The sequence below is a fragment of the Colletotrichum spaethianum genome (assembly GCF_022836535.1).
Source record: "Colletotrichum spaethianum MAFF 239500 DNA, contig47, whole genome shotgun sequence".
Taxonomy (NCBI): domain Eukaryota; kingdom Fungi; phylum Ascomycota; class Sordariomycetes; order Glomerellales; family Glomerellaceae; genus Colletotrichum; species Colletotrichum spaethianum.
In genome coordinates, this window is record NW_026054817.1 from 14908 (window position 1) to 30790 (window position 15883).

Sequence of the window (15883 nt, forward strand, 5' to 3'; positions counted from 1 at the left end):
CGCTCGCTCACCGGAACCCCGGGCCGGCGCAGCTCTTCCACTTGGCCCAACACCCACGTTGTCAAAGCTCGACGGCCCCTCGCTCGAGCTGCCTCTGCAGTCCTTCCTACACTTCCGCTTTCTGCCTCCAGTGCAGAAGAGCGGCTTGTTGATTGCAAGTTTTTGTATTTCTTGATTTCTACCAGCGTCCCATACCTAGAAACCCGGTGAATCTGTTGTCTAGTATCGTACATAGAGCACTGGCAATGCCCAGGCCTTGATGATAACGTCTGCCATGCCCAGGAAGTTCCTGGAACAAGATCCCCCTTCCCCCCTCCATCTGCAGCCACCTCCCATTGCTCAACCACATCGAAAAACAAAAACCGCTTTTCTTTTCTTCCCGCCACACCGCCCGCCATGCCGGAATATGACTAGTTTTAAGGGTGGGACACTATTTATACAAAGATGCCGTCGGCCGTGAAAAAGTGATGAGACGAGCGGCGCAGTGCCGGCTCGTATGCAACCGCCTGGGAAAAAGGAAAAGGAAAAACTTCACGGGAACGAAAGCCATGCCTTCCTTTCCACTCCTGATAACGCCTTGGAATAAACAAAAACACCTCCTTTTTTTTTGTTCTCCCCCCCGCCCTCTCCCGAGCCTGGAAAATGCTGCAGAGTGTCAAATGCTGAAAACAAGGAGATTCTGGTCGGAACGATCAAGGCTGTGCTGGAACAGCCGAGCTAGAGTGCGCCGCAATGTTGACACCGGGACTTATGTAGGCTCGGATGGCAATCTCGCTGAAACGTCGGACAATGTTGGTGGTTCCGCCAGTGACCTGTGCCTCATCCTGAATGAACTTGTTGGCAACCCAGAGTCGGTTCTTGGGGTCGGACTCATCGAGGTGCTTGGGGATGTTCCTCTCGAACCCGGGTTCGACACGGGGGGAGAGCTCGCGCGAGATAGCAATGGAGTAGATGAGATCTCGGTTTTCCCTGCCCCCCAGCTGGAGTCTCAGCCGGCCAAGGATTTCGTCGCGCTTGGCGGCATCGTGGTGGCAAAGGTACTGAGCGAGGTTGTGCCAGAACTCAAACTCCTGCTGGCGATGAGGATTCGCATCGGGGACCGGAGGAGCGAGGAGATTCGAGGGCAGGAAGTCGCCGCAGAGAAGAGCCTCGAGCACCTTGACTCGGTTGGCAGCTTCCGTCAGGTCCTCGGGGGGCGGCAGAACCTTGGCCTCAGCGTTCGTCGACGGAGGAGCGCTGTTGCAAGGCAGTGTCGCCAGGGCCCAGATCAAGCGCGTCTCGAGAACCCCAGAGTGGGCCATCTGCGTGTGGTCGTTGGCCGGCACAGACTGGACAACCTTGAGAAAAGAGGCGAATTGGCTGAGGAGAGGCTGGCTATGTTCGAGGAAGAACTTGCCCTGGACATCCTGCTTCTGGAACCAGTTGGACTCGAAGAAAGCCTGCAGGCCGACAGCGTAGACCTCGCGGTAGATGTTGATGATTTCGGTGAGTAGCTCCGGGGTGAGGGCAATCTCCTGGGTGGGAGCGGCAGGGCCCAGGAGGCCGATGAGGTCATCGAACTTCATTCTTTTGGCTGCTTGGTTCCAGTCAGTATTGAGGGACTCGGGACGAAGCAACTGCTGAAAGAGAACAAGGCATGTACAATGATTGCGGGAGCGTCGCACCTCTGAGATGGTTGTCGAAGCCTGCCCTTTGCTCGCCCGAGAACGACTGAGTCTGAATGGAGGAAACGGTAGCCGGGGCGGGTAGGGTCTGCAGAGCAGGATCTATGGGCGCGGTGAAGTCGTACGTCGTCTCGGTCTTGATGCTGGATGCGGTCGAAGAGAGGGATGGATCGAGGGGCGAGTGCGAGGTGGTCACGGGAGGGTTGTACGAGCTCGGCAGGACGGCCGGCTGGGCGCCGTAGGGGTTGGATGAAGAAACCGGCACAGAAACCGGAGGAGCGACGGGCGTTGAGGGCACGGTCGGGACCGTTGGTGGGACTGACGAAGGCACGGACGGGACGGTCGGAGTCGGCACCCGTTGGGTATTTGGAGCAGGCTGAATAGCGGAGGGGCCCGGTTGCTGCTTGAAGATCGGATCGTATCCCAAGCACTCGCGCTTCGATTTTTTGCAGTTGTTGCAGGTCGGGTGAGCCTCGTCGCACTGAGAGATAATAGTTAGAAGAGGTAGCTTGAAGTGGTGGTCAAGAAAGAAAGCAGGTTCTGATGACAGCGAAGAAGAAAAATGAGTCAATCGCACAATTGCTGGATTGTGAATGTGAGTTGGGTATGATGAGGCCAGGTGATGTGAGATGAGGCTAGTTGGGTTGAAGTTGAGCGACGACGTCGCGGGCGAGGCTAAGCCAAGCTAGCCAGAGTCGGCGTGGCTGGAGTCTGGAGTTCTTGGAGGTGGAAGGTGCGAAGCGAGGCGAAGCGAAACGAAGCGAGAGGCGCCCCGTCCAGCGAACTGACGGGCTGAGGCTTGGGGCCTGGGAGGGGGTTCCCTCAGCGGGCGGGCGGCGGTCTGTTCTGCAGGAACCGAAGATTGCTCCTCCCTGCGGGCGCGGGCGTAGGCGCAGCCGCGGGCGCGATCCCGGAACGTGGTCCAAGGCATGGCTCCCGTCCTCGCTTCGCAGTAGCTCCAGATCAAGCGAACATCAAGCGACCGTTTTTTTTTCTTGCGAAACCACGACTCGGTTCGCTTATCGTAAACTTTGTTTCTTTGCCATTGCCGCATTCCCTCTTTATTCCAATGGTGATGCGACTTCTGGTTGACGCCCAGGAAAAAACACTCCCCAACTGCCCACGAAATCGCCCATTTCACTGGGGGGAAAGAGGGAAAGAGGAAAAAAAGACAACAATAGAATGTCACAAAATTCTCACTAACCTTGATCCGACGCTTACGGCACGTCAGGCAGCCTGTCTTTGTCCGGCGCTTGATTTCCTGGAAGGGGTAAATCCCACCCGTCAGCTTTTATCCAAATGACTTGATGCTGCCGCAACAGTCTTCCCCTCCTCATTGTTCCTCCCGACTTACCTTTTTAGGGCCGCCAGGACCGCGCATCAGCCTAGGATCGTGATGGGGGATCTGGTATCTGAGGTGGTTCAGGTCCTGCGTCATGTACGGGTTGCCCTGCACTCCCGGCGGCAGGTAGTACTGCATGCCCTGGTTCGGGGCCATTTGCATCTGCATCGGCATCGCCTGGGGAGGCGGCGCTCCTTGTTGGTAGTGGTGGTCGAGGCTCTTCATGCTCGGCAGCGAGGGAACCGGTGCGCCAGGACTAGCTCTGTACGGGTCGGCGGGAGCCTGGCCCTGCTGCGGGTGGTAGGCGTATTGGTTCGGGGGCACGGAGCCGGGCGAGGAGAAGTTGTTCGGGCTCGGATAGCCTCTCTGGTGACCCGGAGCTTGGTGGTGGTGGGACATGGCCGGTGAGGATGACGCCCTCGCGTCGCCGTTCTCCTGACCGTTCTGCTGCGGGGGCGCAGGAGCAGGAGCGGGAGCGGGAGCCGCAACGGGAGCAGCCGGAGCAGGCGCGGTCGCAAGGCCAGTCTCAGGCGCCGGTGCCGTGGCAGGAACGGACGCGTCCGCAGTCGCAGTCGACGAAGTCTCGGCGGAGGGAGTCGGGGTCGAGATGGAGGTCGAAGTCGAGTTCAAGGTCGGCGTCGTAGAGAGGGGCGCGGGAGCAGGTGCGGAAGCGGAAGCAGGAGCAGAGACAGGAGGAGGAGGAGGAGGAGGATGAGGAGAGGTCGAAGTGGTCGGGGGAGGGACCGATTTAGTAGAGGTCGTCAAGGGCTCCGTACTGATAGCGACGACGTCGTTGACATCAAGCGGAGGCACGGGTACAGGCGCAGGCGCAGGTACGGGCACGCTGGAGGTGCTGGCACTCGTGCTGGTGCTGATGCTTGTGGTGTCTTCTTGAGCCATTTCGATTTTAATTAGAAATTTTTATGGAGCCACGATTGGCCTTCTGAGGTCGACCAGGGGAAGAGGCGTGGATGGATGCGTGGATGCGCGACACCCTGGGGCGCAGGTTGAGCAAGAGCTGTGCCTTGAAGTGTGGTCCCTGTGCAGAGCGGCGCGACTGGAGAGATTTTTTTTTTTCGTGTCTGCTTTTGCTCGCCTGCCGCTGCTGCAACTGCTGCTGGTCCTTGGGAGGAGCGGGAGAGGGGGTGCGGAGGAACAGCAGCAGGAGGAGAAGAGAGGAAGGGTACGCGTAGGGGCCCTGTGGGTGTGGGCGAAGAACTCGAGGTCGACTTAGGGGTGACCTTTTCGGACCCGTGTCGTCAAGCAGCAGCAACTGCGCGGAAGGAGGTCTCGTCTCGTTGGGGACGCGAGGAGGAGGAGGAGAAGGAGGAGAAGGAATCGATTGTGGGTGGTTAACCGTGTTCCGTAGCTGGATCCCTGCCGCTGTATCCAATCCAATGTGCAGTGTGCAAATCCAATGTGCAAGCACTTGTCTCCTCGCGTGCGCGCGCGCAGTGGAGGGTAGAGGTCGGGTGGTTGGGTTGTGTCGGCCGAGAAGGACTGGGTTGCATCAAGGAACGGAGTGCGGCGCAAAAAGAGGAGTTGAGTCCAGGTCTGCACAATTTTTCGCGACGGTTGTGCTGAAGCTCTCTCTCTCTCTCTCTCTCTCTGTGGACGAAGGGACTCGTCCTGCCGTTCGTCGGCCGCGACACCACCTAACAGGCTGTTTCCACGCGTGCGCGCAGGGCAGGAGGGGCCAGGGTGTGGTCGGGGTGTAACCGTGTTCTGCCAGGCTTGACTTGGGGGTGGGCGAGAGGCTCAGTCTGGCAGTCTGCGAGGTGACTGGCTGGGTATACTCTCCGAACGCTCCAAGTATCCAGTCGGTACCTCGGAGCGTGCAAACAAGGTACAATGAGAAGGACTCAAAAGCCGCCTCCAGCGTCTGGTATTGGCCAGGGGAGACGACGTATTGGTGCAAGTGGATCTATCAGTGGAAGGCGGAAGAGGGGGGCTATTGATGTTAAGGGACGAGGCGAGGAGACACCAGGTTCTTCAGGTACAGGCACAGGCAGGACATGCCCATGGGTGCGTTTGACTGGGATTCAATGGGTTGCGCAGCGCAAGGTATAGCGCACATTAGAGCTGAGGGGAGGTAAGGAGGGCAGCTGAGCAGAGGTGGCGGTGGTGGTGGTGGTGGTGGTTGGTGCGATCCTTGGAAGTCGGAAAGTGATGGTGAGGGCACAGATTGACGGGCCGGCGAGCAGTGGGAAACGGGTATTTGACGCGGTCTTGGCTAGCGGGCGACATCGGTTTGCTGCCCTGTTCAGTGTTTGCTGTCCGGTATCCAGGATGGTGGAGAGCGTTTAGGGACGCGGACTGGGAGTGGGAGAGTGGGAGACGCGGGTCGGGTCACCGTCCAGGGTTGACCGATTGTGTCGGGGTGTACAGGGGAATGTTCGAGATCAGGTGGTCATTGTTGCCGTCGCGGCCGCGCAGCCCATGGAGGAAGTGGGCGGGAAAGGAGCGGGAAGATGATGTGGGAAGGGGGTAGGGAAAAAGATACCGAAAATAATAAAAGAGGAAAAAAAAAAAAAAAAAAAAGAAGGTTTGGTGTCAGTGTGGACGAACTAGAGTTTAGGTGAGAAGACGTCAGCCCGGTGAGGAGCTGAGATAAGCTTGAGGTGTGTCTTACTGACCTTGCTTTCTGTAGTGTACTATGGTATCTACTTGGAGGAAAGAAAGAACATCTGCGGGGGGGAAGCGACCATCCAGAAAGAAAAAATAATAGCAAAGATGATAGTTAGTATCCGGTACTAATTCTCGCAAATTCGTCTCAAGAAGGAACGCTCCTCCTCCTAGTCTAGGTACCCTTCCACCGGCGGGTTCCCGGATAGCCTTTTTTTTCTCGAGGAAGGAGACGAAAAGAATTTATTCCTACGTTCTAAGGCACATAAAGGGGGCTCTCTGATTGGCTCAGATACACGAGAACGATACGTATCGACCCATAGACACAGTCCGGATAAGCTAACCTGGAAAGGACAGTATTTCGACATTGACAGCGTCTTCTTTAGGCCCTTTGCACCACTAGGGGATTTTAGCTCAGTGGAATTCGTCCCGACTTTTCCACGGGGGGCGAGCCGCCAGAGATCCCCGTCGCTCCAGTACTCTGTAGATATTGTATATTACATTATGTACCTCGAGTACCTCGTCCCCCTCTGTACGTACGTGCGGTACACCCCTCTTGCTCTGAGGTGTTGTGCGTTTGGACTCTCCGGAACATCTCATGATCTTCCCGTGGTCGTCGAAGGGTCGAACATGACACAGCTCAACCGTCAGCTCAACGGCTCCTCCTCATATCCTCTTACCTGCCTAGACTCCGTCGAGGAGGCAAGTACTCTTTCTGTGACTCGTAAGAGGGTCCCCCAACTCCTGCCCCCCGAACTTGGTTGGACCCGGGCCCGTTTCTGTGGCTGGAGGGACCGCTTCTGAGGCAACATCGAACCATCTTCCCCCTTCCCTCTGATATGCCCGTCCCATCCCCAGCGGCCCCCGTCTTACATAGTATAGTCGGATGCAATCGGCAGCGGTGCGTGCTTTAAGTTATACACTGGGGCATTACTCAAGTTACATAGCACAACGTCCCATTCGCCCATATATTCGCCCTCTACACAAAGCCCGTTTTGGAGTTGCACCGACACAAAGGAGGTCGTTTTTCCTCTTCCGAATCGCAACCACACAACGACCTCCTACTTTCCACCAATATCATCCGTGTTAAGGCTTGACAGAGCAAACCAGAGGGCTGCACACGACCCGGTACCAGAGAGAGACTTGCCCCAGCAGCTTCGTGAGGCTCCGAGGCACCTCGGACTCAAGTCCCACTGAGCTCTGCTTTAGCGCCGTCTCGTGCCTGATTTACGTAACCAGATACATCTCCTGCATGTTCCATCTCGAGGCCTGGACGCGTCTCCTCCACGTACCTACTCGCAACTTCGTCAAATTTCACCTCCTGTGCACCGACTACCCCCTCCCCCCCGTTCGCCCAATGCAGCGAATCGCCATCTCGTACCACGCTTCTTCGCATGAACTGGCAATTCTACCAAAGCCACACTTGCAGCAGATCATTGAGGCGCTACCTTGACTTGACCTCATCCTCAATTTCAGCCCTGGACGCTCTCGCTCGACGTACGGACAGAGCATTGGCCGACGACATGATCATCATCGTTGAGTACGACGATATCGCTCTCGCTGTGCAATACTCCTTTCACCGTCGCCATCTTCTTTGCACCACCTTGCAGCCAACAGCACCGCTTCGAGGTGCCCTGTCTTGGCCCGCCCTTCACTGTCTCCTGTGCTACGTCCCTTGCCATGTTTGCTCTACCGGCCACAAGCCCCTCTCTTCGCATCCGTCATCCCCTCTTCGTCCCCCTTTCCGCTCGTTTCCTTCCCGTCTACCCCCTTCCCCCTTGTTCCCCTCGCAAGCCCATGCTCCAAGTATAGTTCCCAGGACAAGGTGAGCAAGCCCGGCGACTGCCGCAGCCACCAACGGCCGCCCACTCGGGAAGCGCTGTACTTCGACAATCTATCGAGAGCGCTAGGGGTCTCTCTCAGTTTGGTCCTTCACTAAATGATACCATTTCCTATAGTTTATCGTAACCGCGGCTGGCAACTAAACGCCTATCAGCATTACGATGTGGAGGCACGAAAGTCAGGCTTCCCGTGCTTCGCCTTGCTTCGGGCACATGTGACAAACACTGGGAAGTTGGTCGTCGAAGACCTACCATGTACCGCCAAAGCATCGCGATATCTAAACGAGAATCCCGTCGAGGGAGATTATCCGTCAATCGATGCTCGTCAATCCCTTCTCCTTGTGCCCCTCTCGTCAGCGATCGTCCATCGTGCGAATCACCGCTATCCATTCAAGGTGACTTTCTGAGTGGCTTTGTCTCGTGAACCCTCCACGCAAATAACGGCTCTTCAATCCCACCGCCCACTCTCTTCTGTCGGCCCTGCAACACCCATGCTCGCATCCACGCGACCAGCGTCTCCTTTTCAGCCTCCATCTCGTACCCAGTAATGGAGCTCCCATGCTCATCTCCAATCATCTGTGCATCTTCATGCGCTGCTCCCAGGGGTCTTCTGCACTATTGAGTCCCAAGCTTTCTTTTAGGGAATCAAGCACAACGCAATACTTCGTCAATCTCATTTGCAATCTCTCGCCATCCTCCATTGGCACCCAAATGTCATCAAATCCATGGCTTTAGTCCCCGCGGTGCCATTGATAGAACAGCAAGCCAGCTTCGATGCCTGGACCATGTCATGTCGCGCCGTCTCGCCTCACCTCGCCTCGTGGATCGCCCACGTTGTAATAGTCTTTTTTTACCTCTCTATTTCCCCGCAGACCCGGAGCTCCTGCAGACTTCCCTCAGGAGGTTTAGTCCATCTCGGAGGGCATGTCTGCGAACTGAACCGGGTGCTTTCCCCGCCACCGCGTTAGTATGTTGCCACTAAGACCACTTCAATGGCATTTTGGTCGAGTCCAAGGGTTCGACGATGCTTTTGGAGCAAATGGGACCCATCGACACTTTAACAATACCGAAAAATGGCATGTACAAGACCGCCGTCGATTGTACGAGGCTCTCGGGTGTTTTTGGTGTTACTTATTCGCCGTTCTGCGCCTGGACGCCAAGTATTTGATCCCAATAACTGCCCGAGAACAGGACCACTTCCGCGAATGAGCCCGGGCCGGGCAACATGCCAATCGCCATGGTTGCATCTTACATACACTAGACCGAACCTTTGTGCCTGAAGATCATTTCCCCCTTTTGCTTGGTCGTTTGCCGGGGGGGGGGAGGGGGCTTGCCTTTCTCTCTTCCTTTCACCTCTCCGTCCACCCACCACGTCTGCCTCAGCCAATATATGCTGGCGGGCGTCAGCCAAGCGTGGAAGAGTAGTTGCGCGTCGAGCAGCGTCCAAGCTTCCCTCGAGTCTTCCACCGGGTTCTAACTGGTATCGCTTCTTTTTTGAGATTCACTGTGCGTTGTTTGGCTCCTGTGTGGTGCGCATCACAGTCGGTACCTGAGAGGTGCACAGATCGGCCTTTAGGCTCATCGCTTCGATGCAGGCCGCTGGCGAAATTCAAGCAGATGACGGTTTCATTCGTGAGAGTCGAGTTGCACCAGTTTTCTTTTTTCTCTCCGTCGGCATCTCCATCCTGGTAGTTTATCCGAGTAAATGACCCCGGCACAGCTTGCCGTCAGACTAAGACGGAAGGGTTTGGGGGTTTGGGTTTTTCAGGGCAAACAGAATAATCAAACATATTGGCCGTGAGGGATTTACATGATGCATAATACTTTGATTCTTTTACCGCTGTATGAGCATATGGAGCGTCCCGGCTAGTTACGCCATCGTCTTGTCGATCAACTTAACTCCAGTCGTCATGATCCGGAAGCTTCTCCTCATAGTACACCTCCTCGACTCTCTGAAAGCCCACCTCGGGAGCATCGTACGGCCATGGCTCTCCGTTGCCACTGGCGAAGAGAGCAAACATGGATCCTTCAAAGTTTGGATATCCAGGGTTCGAGCCCATCTGCTTGGCGCTGAATTCCTTCAACAATGTCGGGGACTTCGCGTTGCCGCGCGAGTATCCAAGGGAGTACTTGAGCGGCTTGGCGCGGATGTGAAGCGTTAGGTCTGCGGGAATGCGGGACTCGTTCAGGGGGTACTCGGTTGACTATGAAGGTCAGCACTTCCATTGACCTTTTGACATGATTGAGCACTCACATTTGGTCTCGTTCCCGGTCCGGTGGATGTCGGCAAGAGGTCAACATACACACATAACCCGGCCGAGTTCCAGCATCCCCTTACGCCAATGTCTTGATGATTGACCTCGCTGAGATACGACGAGATACCCACCGACTGTCTCAGGCCCAACCCTGCTGACGTCGGTAGCAACTTCGCTGAAAAGGTCATGTTCAACGACGTCTGCTTGTGAAGCACAGCGGCGGCCGTGTCGCGGTCTCCGAGGGTGAAGACGTTGGGGTTAAACACAATCCCCGATGCGTTGGCATACACGCTCTTCTCAACCTCGCCGGCCGACTTGAGACGGAAGTTCTCCGTATAAGGCGTCCGCGTTTGGTACCATCCCAATCCCAACTCTGGACCCTCAAACCCATCAACCCACTTCGGCTTGGGCAGGTCCTGGTCAGGCCCCTCGATGCTCTGGCTAAGCAACAGCGGCTCCCCGCCGTTCATCGTCGGCCAGTCGTCCTGCCAGTCCACCTTGACCAAGAACGCCTCGCGCCCAAGCGGGGACGCGCCTTTGACGTTCCTCCGCGCGAGGAGCGACGCATACCACTCCCCGTCGACCGTGTCAGTGAAGGTCGCGTGGCCAGTTGACTGGATTGTTAGGTTCGGGTTCGCGCCGTTGAAGATCAGGGGGTTCGTTGGGGACGACTCCCACGGCCCCTCGGGAGACTTTGAGCGGCCCACCGTCGCGCGGTGGCCGGTGCTCGTGCCGCCCTCGGCAAGGACGAGGTAGTACCACTCCCCGCGCTTGAACATCTTGGGGCCCTCGGGCCTGGCGCTTGGGAGCTGCGGGAGCGTGCCGTTCCACAGGCTGCGGTAGGGGCCGACGCACTTCCCCGTCTTGAGGTCGATCTCGCACTGGGTGATGCCCCAGAGGCGGTCGTAGTTATTGTTTGGGCCCATGAGGTTGAGGTAGTTCTTGCCGGTGACGGGGTCGTGGAAAATATCAGGGTCGATCCCGTAGGGCTCGGCCCAGACGAGGTCGGACCAGGTGACGAGGTCCGGGGAGGAGATATACCAGATCCGCGGCCAGGTGCGGGAGTCTGGGTCGGAGCCCCACCGGGTCATGGAGGTGATGTAGAAAAGGCCGTCATGGTACGAGAAGGACGGGGCCCAGACGCCCTCGCCGGCGGAGACGCCATACAATGGCAGGACCTCGGGCGTCTTGAGTGCGTGGGAGATGAGTTCCCAGTTGGCAAGGTCTTTGGACTTGTAGATAGGGATGCCAGGGTAGTAGGTGAAAGAGGAGACGGCCATGTAGTAGGTATCCTCAACGCGGAGGATTGCCGGGTCGGGGTTCCATCTGCACGCTGTTAGTCAGATGTCTAAGTCCAACTTGAAGGGAGCTGCGAGCTCACCCTGGAAGGACTGGGTTCTTGATGCCAAAGACGCCAGCTGCAAGTAGCAGCACTGCACCGTTAAGAAACTTCATCATTAGTGACGAGTTTTCGACAGAAAACCACCCTAGCTCGGCCGGTTTCATAAGTCCCGACCGGTTGGGCCTAGGGTCTCTGTTTTATGTTTTATAAACCATCCCGGAAAACCACCATCATGCTCATCGCTACACGGCCCTCGGCTCAGTAGCAAAGCCGGAAAACCATCGCCTTCCCCCTTCATGCCAAAGTCCCCTTCGTCGTCCATCCCCGGCCATTCGGGCCCGGGCGAACCCACTGATGCGCGTTGGATAATACAGAGGGGAGGGAGTTGTGCAACGCGGGGTTGGCGCAGGCGGGGAAGGGAGCTGCCGAATGAAGCGACTGATCCCACCTCGACTACAGAGGAGATGTACCGTAGATCACGTCATTGCTGCCAAAGTGATAGGCGGAATTGGTTTGCACCGTTTGCCTCGCCCAAGAACGGTCTTGGCGAGGCGAGGGGCTGGCCTCTTGGGTTATGAGTTTCTTCCGGAAGTACAATATTTATGAACTCTTCGTCTTAAATGAAGATAAGGGTGAAGACTGGGAGGAACGGGTTCATGCGAGCCAATTACTGAAGGTCACTTGGGGTTATCGGCATGTCTGTCGTAGAACAAGAAGCGTTGCGGTGTAGAGAGGCACGAACATGGCAAGCATTGCGTCTGGCTTGAAGTGTCCAAGCATACTGGATTGACGATCCCTAGTATCGTGAATAAAGCTTTTATATGCCCGAATTCACCTCCTGACAATACTTTATTAGTACAAAAGATTGACTGATTGGCTCTACAAGCATGACAAGAAGGGCAGGAGCAGTGGTAAATTCGAGGGAATGGAGCATACAATCTTGAGCTCAGAACTGATGATCAGTGAACACACGAGGTGTTTCTGTAAGGAAAGCTAGGCTAAATCGAACTGATGCCGAGGATTCGAGTGACGAAGTTGAGTTACTGACGTTCTAGGAATCAGCGCCCCTTTCTCGGAAAACATGCTAGTGCTAGCTTCTAATCAACAGGCCAAAGTCTTTCTCAACATAGGTAATAACCCTGTAGGGCTACTGTTCTGTTGTAACAGTTTCTTCACAGTCCAGGATCTAGAAAGCACAAAATACTGTGTGCCCATGATCCCCTCTCCAGTTCCATCTCTGAGACCTAGAATGTATCTGTATCTAAAATGAACTCAAACACCGTCCAGGGTGTATTCTAAGGGTTAAATTTCCATGCTAACAATTTGATAAAGCCTTGTGCACCGGCACTGAAGCAGGCAACATAGCTCGTGTGCTAAAGAAAATCTATGGAAGAGCCGCTCGCTTAGTTCTGCTACTAAACCATGTTGCTTAAACAACCGCAGAATAGGCGCTCTACCCACAAAGCTTGAAGCATTCGGTCTAAGGGACCTGGGAAGCTTGCCCGCGCCCGAGCCTACGCCGTATAGGAGGCTGAATAGAAAGTAGGTTCTGGGGCCTTTTTGAGCGGCTATAGGGGGTGAGCCGTAATCCTTAGTGTACTACAGAGCCTGACAGCGCACATCAGAGCGTCCTTATCCTCTGAGAACTGAATTAAGACACCAAAGTCTTCACTATGCTTGGGATTCCCTGGCAGGCAGACCTTGGATGTGGATCGAGTTCGCAAGGTGTAGATGTCTCACAATACGACGTGAATGAAGCACAATCGTTTCGGCGAAAAGTACCATGTATCATTCAAAAGGTCGGGAGACGTTTGCGCATGTCATCTCGAAATATACCATGTTCCTCTTCACTACGACTTTAGAGAGGTGTAAATAACGACGATGGTATATTACATCACGAAACAATATTGAGTCTAGCTCGCGACCAGAGGCAACGGTAAGACTTAACCGTAGAATGTGCTGACCGGCGCGTGTGAAACAACACGGGTGACAAAAGGGCTCCTGTAACTAGAGTTGGTACCAAAGTATTCCTCCGCTGGCCCAAAGACATCAACCTTAAGATAAGAGGCTCTAATTAGAATCTGTCCCCAAGGAACAACTAAGAAGTGCATGAAGAAAACTAGAATTGCGAAAAGGTCTTTACCCCGAATCTTTGTCTTTCATCAACAGCCCCTGGTCGCGCTTACCAACAGCGGTATATGATGATATGAGCAATCTGCATGATGAGGTGTCATCATGCCGACTTCTTCAAGGGCTTATGCGTTGTCCTGTGCGATGTAACGGCCGGTCTTTCAGCCCAGAACAGTCTGGTACCAAGCTCACGCGTTGTGTGGATGGCGTCTTGCATCACGTTTGGTAGCGAAGCTACATCATGTCCGACTTTGTGCTGAGCCACATTAGACATGGTCGTCTTAGCGGCTTGATCCATGCTCCAGCAATCAGAAGTGAACAACGTGAGCTTCAATTCAGGTACTATTTACTGGTCTGGTTCGGAAGAGCATTATGTCGAACTCGTCTCGCATGGTGAACCGGCATAGCATGATGTTATCGCTCGATGGCAAAGCCCATGCATACGCAAGCGAAGTACCATCCGACGGCCACTTTGACTGATATCTCAGCCTGTGAGGGTAGTATCGCCAATTGTCCTGATCATGACTTTGCATGTGCTTGCGTTTTGTTAGAACCCCTTCATTGGCAGCTTCTTGTCTTCGGGAAAAGCAACAACTTCACCGGTTGATGTCAGCGGGAATCATGATGAATAACCACTTTGCAAGCCTCATGCGCTTTTGAAAAAAATAAAAATAGAACTAGTAATGAAGTTAGATCGATATTAGGCAGATCGATTTCGAGTAAACAGCTACACTCTGATCCAATGGGTCTAGAACGCAATGTGAATCGAAAAGGTGGCATCATCGGTCATCAAAATGCCTCGGGCTGGGGCAGGGCCATTCCCAAGATTGCAGGGACTGCTCGAATCAAGATCGCGTTACACAGAAAAAACATTGCGGTTGCTGCTGGTACTCGAGGCTACCCACTTAGATCAATATCCTCGAGCTTGCGGTCTGCTCACCTTGAGCTTTCCATAAATAAACAACAACAGCCAGAATATAGTCACAGCTCACACCCTATATGATGCCCCTTATGGCCGTCCCACAGTGGCTTCATCTGAAATGGTTCCTCCGTGTGTCTGGGTCCAGTTTTCTAAAGGCCACTCCATCTTTGAAGCTAACCGAAAATATCAGTGCTCCGAACGTCCAAGTGCGATCCATCATCCGAGTACGATCCATCATCCGAATCTTTAGCCGCTCATACCAAACCCGTGCTGTGTCGCTCCCTTGCTCGTCTGCACTGACAACGTTGCCGTGAAGTCGTGGTGTTCGATCTTAACCATGGAACTGCCAGGGCCGTAATACCATCCAACGCCGAAACTCCCGTCTGTTCGTTGGAACGACGACAACATCTGTAAGTCACTACTACGGTATCCCTAGCCCTTAGCAGATGGACAGGCATGTGCCTAGACGCACGGCGTCGCCGTCCTCATCGCTAACGGCGATATTGCGTTCAACGTGCTTTTTTAATTACGCACTCAAAAGCACATCACACATCTCGGTCAGCTCTGGCGCGTTGACACTGTCTATAGTGGCAATAGCAGTAAATGAGCTGCTCCAGGGTCAATTCATATCTTTTCGTGCCACAATCCCGGTTCTTAAACGTTGAGAAAACTAGATCCGTTGCAGTACGTCAGAACATATCTGCAGACAATTGAAGGGAACTAGTATTGGAATGATTCTATCTTCGGTTTTTGCAAGACAAGATCTTGTCCAGAACTCCGTTTACGGTTGAATCCTCGGGTGTCATTGCTGTACTTGCTATATAGGCTGTATTGACGTCTTCAGTACAGGGATTCGTCATAAAAACCGTCTTCTTGCTAAAGTATTTCCGTGTCCCTTCAGGGAGAACTCTCCTATGGTTTCTTGGGCAATATGTTTCTTTGAAGTCTTGCCCGAGGGATGCACCGATTACCAGTGGCATCCGGCATCAAAAGTTCGGCCCAGTTATCCTTGAAGCGAGTCCTGTGTCTGTCTCAGCCTTCCAGCAATGCGCACTCCTACTCCTACTCATATACTCCTCACATTTCCGTAGTTACTTGTCAGTCGCAATATTGGTTTCGTCTAGATGACCCGTCTTTCAGTATCAATAGAAAAATGCCAACACAATTATAGCATCCTCCAAAAAGTCCAACAAAGCGAGGCCGGGAAACAATTCCAGACCACGCTTGTCATCGAATAGCTTCCACAGCACGATTGTGGAAGAAAATAACGCAGAACAGCAAAAAGGAATTGACTATGACCGTGGCAGGGCTCGAACCTGCGACCTTCTCGGGATCAAGTGCACATACTTGTGAACGAGAAATCATAATCCACTAGAACACACAGCCGGAGGGAGATGGTGGATGTAATACCGTTTTGAGCTTAAGGAGCCAGCTGCATCGTGAGTGGATTGTGGCCTCTCATGCAAATTATCGGTCCGAAGTTAGCCGGTGACTTGGGCGACAATTTGCGATTTTGAGTACGGAGTTACCACAACATGCAAATTCCGTAGAGAGAGATATCTTGGAACTGTACTTCTCGGTAATCAGTTTTGAGCTCGACTCCACCTCGCCTGCTGTTCTAACCAGTCACACTGGGGATTGAGCCAATTGAGCTTTGCATGCTACTCTCTTACACTTTGAGGTATTCCACCCTGAGGAATAGAGCTTGCTGGACAGTGGGATGACATATCACTTGATTTGAAAACTCGAACGATGAATGAAA

At 54.2% G+C, this 15883-nt stretch overlaps 6 protein-coding genes and 1 non-coding gene across 7 annotated transcripts; 2 read left to right on the forward strand and 5 right to left on the reverse strand.

The window, feature by feature from the left end:
• Positions 1 to 692: 692 nt before the first annotated feature.
• On the reverse strand, positions 693 to 1565 carry ColSpa_11477 (uncharacterized protein; the record flags this gene model as incomplete). Its single annotated transcript, XM_049277689.1, has 1 exon — positions 693 to 1565. One exon carries the CDS (start codon positions 1563 to 1565, stop codon positions 693 to 695), a length of 873 nt encoding a protein of 290 aa, XP_049133646.1.
• Positions 1566 to 1720: 155 nt separating this feature from the next.
• Positions 1721 to 1906, forward strand: ColSpa_11478 (uncharacterized protein; the record flags this gene model as incomplete). Its single annotated transcript, XM_049277690.1, has 1 exon — positions 1721 to 1906. The coding sequence occupies one exon, from the start codon at positions 1721 to 1723 to the stop codon at positions 1904 to 1906; it is 186 nt and encodes a 61-aa protein (XP_049133647.1).
• A 1091-nt stretch (positions 1907 to 2997) lies between these two features.
• ColSpa_11479 (uncharacterized protein) lies at positions 2998 to 3405 on the reverse strand (the record flags this gene model as incomplete). The annotated part of the gene is made up of 1 exon (XM_049277691.1): positions 2998 to 3405. The coding sequence occupies one exon, from the start codon at positions 3403 to 3405 to the stop codon at positions 2998 to 3000; it is 408 nt and encodes a 135-aa protein (XP_049133648.1).
• An 11-nt stretch (positions 3406 to 3416) lies between these two features.
• On the forward strand, positions 3417 to 3721 carry ColSpa_11480 (uncharacterized protein; the record flags this gene model as incomplete). The annotated part of the gene is given in 2 exon segments (XM_049277692.1): positions 3417 to 3564; positions 3579 to 3721. 2 exon segments carry the CDS (start codon positions 3417 to 3419, stop codon positions 3719 to 3721), a joined length of 291 nt encoding a protein of 96 aa, XP_049133649.1.
• Positions 3722 to 7103: 3382 nt separating this feature from the next.
• Positions 7104 to 7313, reverse strand: ColSpa_11481 (uncharacterized protein; the record flags this gene model as incomplete). Its single annotated transcript, XM_049277693.1, has 1 exon — positions 7104 to 7313. The coding sequence occupies one exon, from the start codon at positions 7311 to 7313 to the stop codon at positions 7104 to 7106; it is 210 nt and encodes a 69-aa protein (XP_049133650.1).
• A 2054-nt stretch (positions 7314 to 9367) lies between these two features.
• Positions 9368 to 11182, reverse strand: ColSpa_11482 (non-reducing end alpha-L-arabinofuranosidase; the record flags this gene model as incomplete). Its single annotated transcript, XM_049277694.1, has 3 exons — positions 9368 to 9676; positions 9727 to 11053; positions 11109 to 11182. 3 exons carry the CDS (start codon positions 11180 to 11182, stop codon positions 9368 to 9370), a joined length of 1710 nt encoding a protein of 569 aa, XP_049133651.1.
• Positions 11183 to 15416: 4234 nt separating this feature from the next.
• Positions 15417 to 15507, reverse strand: ColSpa_tRNA_303. Its single transcript is given in 2 exon segments — positions 15417 to 15452; positions 15470 to 15507. It is a non-coding gene; the product is annotated as a tRNA-Val (tRNA).
• Between the last annotated feature and the right edge of the window lie 376 nt (positions 15508 to 15883).